Source organism: Protomyctophum parallelum (genome assembly GCF_964188405.1).
Source record: "Protomyctophum parallelum genome assembly, chromosome: 4".
Taxonomy (NCBI): Eukaryota; Metazoa; Chordata; class Actinopteri; order Myctophiformes; family Myctophidae; genus Protomyctophum; species Protomyctophum parallelum.
The window spans coordinates 26,449,106-26,459,324 of NC_139700.1; the positions used below are offsets into that span (position 1 = coordinate 26,449,106).

Here is a 10,219-nt window from a genome sequence, read left to right on the forward strand (position 1 = left end):
ATCTAATAACAACACGACACCGTGCGTTGGATATTTCCTTGGATATCAGTCCCTGGTGAGCGACACTGTTAGGCGGCGAGTATACTAGCTTCTCTGTCGGGCGGGAACCTCATAATGTTCAAAACCATTACTTTTCTGGATTCAAATTGAAACGAATCAAAAACAGCAGATCCACAAGCTGGAAACGCGTTGCTTCGTGCCACATTTCGTGCTTGTGGCTTTCCATATTTGTTGCTTTTGCGTGACGCTGTAGTGTGAAGTACCTGCAGGGCGTCGATTTATGGAGAAACACAAAACGTTAAAATACGGACATACGGAGATTCCGCCTGCCAACACCAATAATTTAGGCTTAAGCCACCCCCGCCACCATCTACCATTCCAAAAGACGTCATCCTCTGTCTCACGCCGTGGAAAAAAATAGCACATCTACGACAAGCTACTTGTGGGTCTGCTATTTTCAGTGTGCATTACGTCATGCGCCCCTGGCTTCATCCTCCCTCATTATACTACTCATCCCCCCTCTCCCCTCCTAGCGCCTCCTACGCTGACCCCCCCCCCCCCCCCCCCTCCTCTCTGTGCTTCGGTTCTCCTCCTGCCCCCCCCCCCCCTCTGCGCCCCCAAAAACGACTCCGTCCCCAGCCAGCCTGTACGTCTTCTTGCACCCTGCCTTACCCCCACGCTCTGAGGAGGTAAGAAGAGTCAGTCAGTCAGTCAACTTTGACTCAAGGCTAAATCCTACCCAACCTCTGACCATGCATTTAGACACCCAGAGCCCTACTGCGGTTCTGCTAGCGACATGCATGGTTCTGACTTCTGACACTGAGTCCACAAGACACCCATGAAACTATCCTGCTGCTCTGTTTTTCCCCTTCAAACAAGCACAGCCCTGTTTTTTTCCTCTCCCAAACAATGTAGAAGAAACATAAAAGAGACGTTCGGCTCATCATCCCCCTTTCCCCTCTTAATCATGCTGTTCCTCGTGAGTCATCATTGTATTCTTTAGTGTGTGTGTGTGTGTGTGTGTGTGTGTGTGTGTGTGTGTGTGTGTGTGTGTGTGTGTGTGTGTGTGTGTGTGTGTGTGTGTGTGTGTGTGTGTGTGTGTGTGTGTGTGTGTGTGTGTGTGTGTCAGTCACTCGCCATCCTTTTGACAACAGCTCCACCTGCTGGTGAATTAAGAGAAAGACAACTATTTTGTACAGCCTTGGCCTCTCTGCCTGTCTCAGTCTCAATTATGTTAGACTGGTCACTTGACATTGAACAGCTCAAACAGCTAAAAAAAAAACAAGTGAATTTCCTATTAATTTTTTCTCCATAGAATTTTTAGAATAATCCTTGGAAAACGCAAATAGTCGAACGTACAAGAAGACAGTGTACAATACATCATTATTTTAAGAGAGAACTACTCATCGCAAAAAAACTATTGGCCATACCTTTCCAATGCTTCCAACCTAAGGATCGTGTAGCTTTTACTTATTCAATTGAACCTTTCATTCCTTTGCTTTCAGTCATTATTATAAGAGTAGTTCACCCTCCAAAAACGTACTTTACATGACAATGTTTTTGGTTTATTCGATGACCGGGTGGCTCAAAATATTGGTATTACAACTATCGACATGAATTCAAGGCTTTGTGTAATTGATAGAAAATGACTTTTTTGGGGGGGTGAAGTACTCCTTTAAAGTGTTTTATTATTAGTTAATGGTGGTGTTGTAGTGTAGTGCAGATTCAGTACATTTATTCAGGGTGTGCTCTGTAGCAAAACGTGTTTTACAAATGTAAGGGTGATGTTTGTCCTGGTCGTTGTTTTCATTGTTCAGGGCAGTGACACTCTTAGGGGGGGAAACGCAACTCCATTTGAGGCGTGTTTTGTCAGTAAATCTTTTTCCTTTGCCACCGGTGTAGAGGCTGGGTTAATAGGGTTAAATCTTCCCACGGTAATAAAATCGAAGGCTGTCTTTAACAGACCAGCATGCGCTAAGCTATATATAATTGAAATAACTGTTAAGACGTTGTCTGAGGATTGCTACCCTCCTATACCATGACTGTAACCGCCTACACTGGCTGACAGCCAGGGCAAAGGGCCTGTAGAGAAAACAAGAAAGAAAAACGGCATAAAAGAGCATGTAGCGGAAATTAAGAATAGAGTTTATACCGACAATACAGCGGCTTTGCACAACAGAGCATGGCAAACAAAGAACTTCATCAATTCTGGTCATTATGTCCTGTCTATTGTCTAATCACAGCAGTATACCTGTGAGAGCGAGGGAGACAATGGGAGGGCTGCCGGAAAGAAATGAAGCAGGGACGAGGGGAGAGAGAAGAGAGGAAGATTCCAGTGAGGAAGACTATAGTGTCATTGACTTGGAGGACAGTTCTGATTGTTCTGTTTTGCAGTGTTTTATTTTTTAGGGAGACGAGAATGATCATTATCCACTATGTACCACGTCGTTTAAAAATACGGCAGAAACAGGCGATACACAAGCTTGGTTGTTCTTGCTATTCGCAGCATGACAAAGTATATAAGAGTTTAAGGGCTTGGATATCATGATTATCGTCTAATCGTTCAGAATAGACTGATTGAGCTCGAGTAAAGAGAGGAAATTATGCAAACGAAAGAACATCGCGGAGAGGCTATGGTTACTCAGGATCCAGCTGGATAATGGAGGAATCAAAGCCACACACACACACACACACACACACACACACACACACACACACACACACACACACACACACACACACACACACATCCACCCCCCCTCATCCAAACTACTTTTGGCAGTTTTGCAGGCCCGGGAAGTGTAACAGTGATTTCTCAAGCAGTCTGTTTGAGGCACTGAGGCTTTTTGGAAGCAGATTCAGTAGCATTATCTATCATCTAATGGGCATGTGTGTGTGTGGTGTGTGCGTGTGCGTGTGTGCGTGTGTGTGTGTGTGTGTGTGTGTGTGTGTGTGTGTGTGTGTGTGTGTGTGGTTTGCACTGATGCTGTCACTGTTCATTAGTGGGCCCGCAGGACTCTCCAGCGACTAATGGTTGTAGTTATGCTAAGTATTTGGGGAGAGTATACTTGGTGTGACAGATCGGTCCCGGAGATGTGCTGTGTTGGCACCATTAACGCAAAGCAACACCAACTCTTTCACTCGCATCATTTCTCATGTCTGATGTTCCTCACTACTTTCCCCTGCGAGCAGTGGGTGGAACCATTAAAGCCCTGGTAGAAAAAACAAGTATTAAAATGTACACACACACACACACACACACACACACACACACACACACACACACACACACACACACACACACACACACACACACACACACACAGGCTACGTGGGAGAATCCTTGGTGTTGAGACCTTTTACACACCGGGGGCGTGCCGAAATATATGAGGCGAAAATACTGAAATACTCTCCATAAAAGCGTGTCATATAGTTGATGTCTCTCTCCAACAGGGTGATGCCTGTATTCGCGGTGCAGAAGCTCAGAGGGGCATTGCATTAAATAAATTATGTCATTGGCTTTAGTAGTAATATAGTGTTGTTACTTTATCGCAGTGGTTTTCAACCCTTTTCATATCAAGGCCCATTATTTATTCAGCTTTTGAGCCACAGACCACAATTTGATGACATTTAGCCTCTCTGACCCTAAACTAAAGCATATTTTCTTATCGTTGGATAAGATTTTGCCCACATTTCCATGCTGTATTGATGTGGTACCATAGGAGAGATAACAGGCAAATGTTTATTCTTCTACATTATCTAATTGTGTAGACTTCTTGTAAATTAAGCATGCAGATGTTTATTAATAATTACCTCTTGAGAGTGTAAAATGAAACCATTTTAAAGTGTAAAATGAAACCATTCAAGAGTTGAAGATCTATAAGGGTCCATTTGGTTACTAACTCTCCATCATTTAGCTGGGGACCACCTGGAATCCCCTCAAGGACCACTGGTTGAAAACCACTGCTTTATCATAACTCTGTCGCGACTGAAGGTTTGACTGAGAGGCCCAGTAGCTTTTAGCTGTGGATTAAATGGCTCTCTCTAGGTCGTCCTCAGACGAGCCCTCCATCGTCGTTTCCAGTCATCCCGGTTCTCCATACATCTGGCCAGTTCGTTGGTACTTTGTGCTCCTGCGTCGTTCTTGAGTACATCCACGTATGTTAGCGTGGGACGTCCTCGTGACCGGTGCCCGTGTGTTGGATCCCACAGCACAAGTTTGCTGGCTGGCAGCTCTTGGTGTCTTTGGCAGTGTCCTGCTAGTCTCATTCTCCTGGCTGCTATTTTCTGGCTCACCCTTGGCATTCCATCATACAGATTTGTGTTGGTAACATGTGTGCTCTTGTTGATGTTGAGTACTGCACGCAACATTCTGGTGTAGCACCCATCGAGAGACTTCTGCAGGGTTGGCTTCAAGGTCCAGCATTCACTGCCGTATAGGAGAACAGACTCTACCGTTGCGTAGAAGAAGCTGAGTTTGGTTTGACAGGGGAGGTTGGAGTTCCATACACTGGCCATGCCGTTTAGGGCCCTCCATGCAAGTGCCTTCCTCACTTTCAGGTCTTGTTCGGTTGAGTTGACCCATGAGCCCAGGTACTTGAAGTCATTGACTTCCTTCAAAGCAGTGCCTTCTGTTGTTGTTAGAGGTGGATGCTCTGATGGGATGTTATAGGTGATAACTTGAGTTTTCTTGGCATTCAGCCGGAGGCCAACCTTGGCACATTCTGATTCCACTCTGGTCAGGAGCTCCTGCGCTTGTTCCACGTGGTCAGAGAGCAGGCTGATGTCGTCTGCGTAGTCCAAGTCTGTCAGGACTACTGCTGGGTGTCGTCTCGACCTCCTTGGTGTTATGGTGAGGCCAAGGTCCGGCTCTCGTCCATTGATGGCCTTCCTTAACGCGTAGTCCAGGACTATGACGAAGAGGAAGGGAGCTAGGGTGTCCCCTTGCAGTACCCCAGCCACGATGTTAAACTCCTCACTGTTGCCATCTGGAGTCAACACTTTGGCCCTTGTTCCTTCGTACATGGTTTCTATTAAATTGCTACTTTACTTCAATTATATTCATTTGGGTTTGCCCAGACCCAGTGCATGGGATATGGACACATACTGTAGTTCAGCAGCTCCACGTCTGTCTACCCACAAGTGTTGCAATATTTTGTGAAAACAAGGCCAAAAGAAGCTATATAAAAAGAAAAAAGGAAAAAAAAGTCACATATTGGTGTTAAAATGATATTTGTGCAGCCTAAATATTAACATCATGACAAACATCCCAGAAGCTACATCACCCTCTGCTGGCTCAGCATAGGAATCACATAAAAGTGTAAATACATAGTGATTGGTAGATACCTGGTACTGAAAAACTATAATGAAAAGGAATGCATTAGAATGCTTTGTTTACTCTCTCTAATGTAATCCTTTACATCCCAACACTGGTTATCTGTCTGTCTGTCTGTCTGTCTGTCTGTCTGTCTGTCTGTCTGTCTGTCTGTCTGTCTGTCTGTCTGTCTGTCTGTCTGTCTGTCTGTCTGTCTGTCTGTCTGTCTGTCTGTCTGTCTGTCTGTCTGTCTGTCTGTCTGTCTGTCTGTCTGTCTGTCTGTAACACGCATCCTGCTGTGAAACCCCACTGTTCATTGGTTTGTCTCTTGCTCTCTCTCTCTCTCTCTCTCTCTCTCTCTCTCTCTCCCCCCCCCCCACACACACACACACACACGCACACACACACACACACACACACACACACACACACACACACACACACACACACACACACACACACACACACACACACACACACACACACACACACACACACACACACACACACACACACACACACACACACACACACACACACACACACACACTTTTTGCCCATTCATGTCTATGTACCTACGGCTGATTTATACCAGCTGATATTATAGATGCGCCCCAGGTGCCGTGCACCAAAAACAGCTGATCTACATATGGCTCACAACAACCCCGTCATGCACTAGCGCGTCGTGCCGTGAGCTTATACATCTGCTATTTCCGGTGCACGGCCTCGACGGCCACCAGTCACCAGTATTTAACTGGTGGCTTTCAGAGGCACAGCCCGACAATGAGTCTAATAGTTTATACACGTTCCTTGACGAAAACAAAAATTTACAACTTTTTTCAGACGAGAAGAACGGCCGGGTTCCCTACTACTCCCCAGCTGGCACGCCCGCCAAGCACTGCCCCGCCTCACCCATGCCAGTCCGGAAGCACGAGCTGGAGTCTAACCCCTCGTCGCCCATGCCCGTCCGCAGGCACGAGCCGGACTCTAATGACATCAAATGTGCCACCACCGCGGCGCCGCCGGTGGGCAGAGACAGATCAAAGTTCGCACTGGCATCTCTGGGGACACAGGAGGAGTCGTAGAGGCTAAATGAAAGCTAAAGGCCACCCCCTCACACCTGCCCCAATTATCCCTATATCGCTATCTGAGTCCCAGAGGCGCTCTGCACACGTGTACATACAGTAGCTAGTCGATCTACGGACATGTTTTGTTTCTTGTTTTGATTTGTTTTTTGGTATAAAAATGATATTTATAAAGATAGAAATATATTAAAGAGAGCCAAAGTGATATTTTACAAACTGTCTATTTGCACCCACACGACACAAACGCTTGAGAATAGCAGATCTACAAGCTCGTAGCGCGCCACCGAGTGGCGCGCTACGAGCTTGTAGGTCTGCTATTTGCACCCACACTTGCACCGACACAAACGCTTGAGCCCCCCCCAGCCCCCCATGTCCTATCATTAGCCTATACCCCTATACTGTAGCTGCTTCCCGACTAGGAGAAATAAGTGAACCGTGCTGTGCCAAGAAACACATTTCACGGCTTCTGAATGTGCTTCCGTCAGAGTCACACGCTCGCTTTCAGGTGAACATCTCAGGACCTGCTTTATAGGCGGTAGTACTAACCCTGAGCTCCTCTGAGACAACTTATCATTTCATTCTATTGCGTAAAGTTCTGATTATAATCAGTGGTGGGAAAAAGTACTCCTGAAATTTCCAAATTTGTACAAAAAGTACAAAAAGTAAAAAAGTATTGGTATCAGCATTGATCCCATTTCAAAGAGTTTTCAGCGACATCTTTTGAAAATTGCAGCTCTACAAGCTCAGAATGCGTCGCAATGCGACACTGAAGTCTAAATTTACAATATTTGCCTCTGAGGTGTAGTGGAGTAGAAGTAAAAGTACAGACAATGGGAAATGACTAAATGTACTTAGTTACCACCGATTATATATGGGAACATCACAGAACCACACAGGTCATGGTCCTGGAAGCTAAAACTATGAAGGTTCAAAACCGTTCGTAGTGGGGAAAAGAGCCAATGAAACACCATCACAATTCATCACCAACCTTCCATCCTCATCCATCTCAACACCTGTCCTGTTCTGTCGTTGCTGCATTGCTGCTAAACCTGTGTGTTTGCGTGTTGATGACCTGACCTCTTTCCGACACCAGGAATTATCCAGAAGACCTATTAAGACCCTCCTCCTCCTTCCTGCTCCATCCCTCCATCCCCCGCCCACCAAGCGCGCCCGGGCCGAGACGGACGGTTTGTTGACGGAGGGCGGGCCGCTCTTTGAGGTGTGCGGCAGGCCCTCCATACGGACTACTATACCTATCTGCAGCACCCACCACCGCCCTGCTCTTCTGTTACCCCTCCTCCACCCTCACTAGACGTACAGTGAAATAACCCTTATTCCCCGGTCGAAACACACACACACAAACACACACACACACACACACACACACACACACACACACACACACACACACACACACACACTAAAGCCCATGTTATACTTCATTGTGCTGAAGTCGCGTGCCGAACATAGAAGATCGACAAGCCCACAACGTGTTGCGGATATGATTCTTCACAGGCTTTTGTAGATATGATTTGTTCGCCATGCACGGCTTCTGAGCAAAGTATAAACCGAGCTTAACAAGGCCTCATTGCTACAAAGGCTACGACAACACAAGCCCTCGCCCCACCCCCACCTGACCCATCCTCTCTCCAGTCATCACACTTTATCTGAACATTGCAATGACACAAAGCGTAAACATTTTACAACACCGACACACCATATGTTGAGCCCACCCAAACCCACATGACATGTACGACACTACACACGCACAGGTACAATTGTGTACAGACAAAACTCTGGGATGTATTAACGAGAACATGGACAAAACAAGCGGCACACACCTAGACACGCTAGGCAGGAGGAGAAACGGGAGAGGAGTTGTGTGTGGGACATACACAACGGCCAAAATGTGGACGCTTTTTTTGCCCGATTGTATTGTTTGCTTTTTAAATGTACTTTCTTTGTGAAGAAGTTCGGTTTAAAAAAAGGAAAAGAAAAGAAGAAGAAGAAAAAAAAGACTATTAGACTCATCACTATTGCTGCAAAATGGACTGGAATTGTTATTTCAGAGCGGGCAGGGGTGTGTGAGAGCAGAATGGTGGGTGGGGGCATTAGCGGAAATGACGAGATAGTATTGGGGCATGGGTGGGGTGGGGTGGGGGGGGGGGGGGGCATGGGTGGTTATGTGGGTATTTAAAATGAATGATCTATTCTGTTGTACAGACCAATATCATTTCTTATGTAAAAGAAAAGAACAAATATGGATTGTCTAGTTGTGACACTATGTTTAGATATACCTGCTGTATACCATTTGTCACATACTGTTCTTTTGTTTTCCTCCCTGTATTGTTGTCATTTGTTGTTGTTTTTTTTGTTTTTTTTGGTAACATGATCATGTACGACTTCGCTGGATCGATCTGTTGATGATTACAAACATTCCTGTTTGTCCTCCTGTTATGATTATCTGACGCACTTTGACTTTGTTTTCCCATTCATACATCTATTTCTCTCTCTCTCTCTCCCGGATGTATGCTTCGTCGTATGGCGGACATAGCGCATACAACAGCCTGTCGTGTCGCGGACACGCCACATCGTGGCGGCGTAGATCTGCCATATTCAGTGCACGCAACACCGTGGTACGACGAAGTATATATACTGGCCATGTAGTCTCACTTACCAGCAGTAGGATTCAGAGGAACTGAAAAAAGTGTTAAATGCAAATTGTGGATATTTTTGTAATTTCTCCCTTAATTTATTCATGTTTGTTCCTCATCTCACCTGTTTGATTTCTTAATTTATTATAACTTGGATATTTATATGAAAGAAGCTGTTAGGTCAGTTGAATGTTATTTATTACCTTCTTGTGTGTTCGTAAATGGGGCAACATTTGAAGAAAAAGGAAAAAAAACTTTTTTAATTGTTTCTTTCTTTTTTCTGACTTTAACAGAACAGGACAAGAACAAAGTTATACAAATTCTCTCTTGCCCTGACCTTTCTGAGAGGGAGGGACAGAGAACTTGTGTCTGTGGAAAAAAGGAGGGAAAAAAGGAATTCTAATAATAATGATTTACCAGTAATTAAAGAATGTAGACTTAGCCTCTTTTTGGAGAGGGAATATGCTCTTCTATTGATATGTGTCCGTTTCATATCATTGTGCGTGTAGGCCAGGCCGAAGGATAATGCCCAATTTGTGCTTCGTCTTGCGACAGCGTCACACGGCGAACGTAACGGACCTACAAGCCCACACTGCGCCGCGGACGCGACACGTTGTGGGCTTGAATATCTGCTATGTTTGGCGCCGGACGGTGTCGCCCAAAGTACAAGTCGGGGCTTGAGGAGGACACTAGCTCCTGAAACTTATTCTCTTTGTAAATAGACAGACAAACTGTGGGGGTTGACCGTCTTTCTCAAACACGCTGGGGATTCCTGCTCTCTACGCTTTTAGCTTGTATTGCTGTGTGCATGTTGACATGAGCTTTTCTTTGCATGGCTTTTAGTGTTAACGTCCCATAAACAAACTCACTCTCAGCCTTCGTCACTTCTCTTCTCCCTCTACTAAATTTAACTTATTTTTTTATTTTGTTTTGTTCCCCCCCCCCCCCCCCCTCCCCTTCTTTCTCACTCTCCTTCCTTTGGCATGCCCGTCTTTTCTCTCCTTGCTCCCTTTGGACCTCCTTTTCCTCCCTTCTACTCTATACCGTTTTTTTTCTTATTTTTTTTGGAACGATATGCTTCCTCTTTACCTCTGTATGATTGGAGCTCTTATTTTCTTTCCTAGTTCATACTTTGACGCACGACCGCGTCGCTCGACAAAAACAAG

The 10,219-nt window shown here is 45.5% G+C and overlaps 1 protein-coding gene across 1 annotated transcript in view; it reads left to right on the forward strand.

The window, feature by feature from the left end:
- The window catches only part of brsk2a (BR serine/threonine kinase 2a), a gene marked incomplete at both ends in the record, with an annotated part of 310,767 nt that extends 304,368 nt beyond the window's left edge, over positions 1 to 6,399 (forward strand). The window contains one exon of the mRNA XM_083762742.1: positions 6,083 to 6,399. Within this exon, the coding sequence (XP_083618868.1) occupies positions 6,083 to 6,399 (317 nt within the window). The remainder of the gene's footprint in view (positions 1 to 6,082) is intronic.
- Positions 6,400 to 10,219: the final 3,820 nt, after the last annotated feature.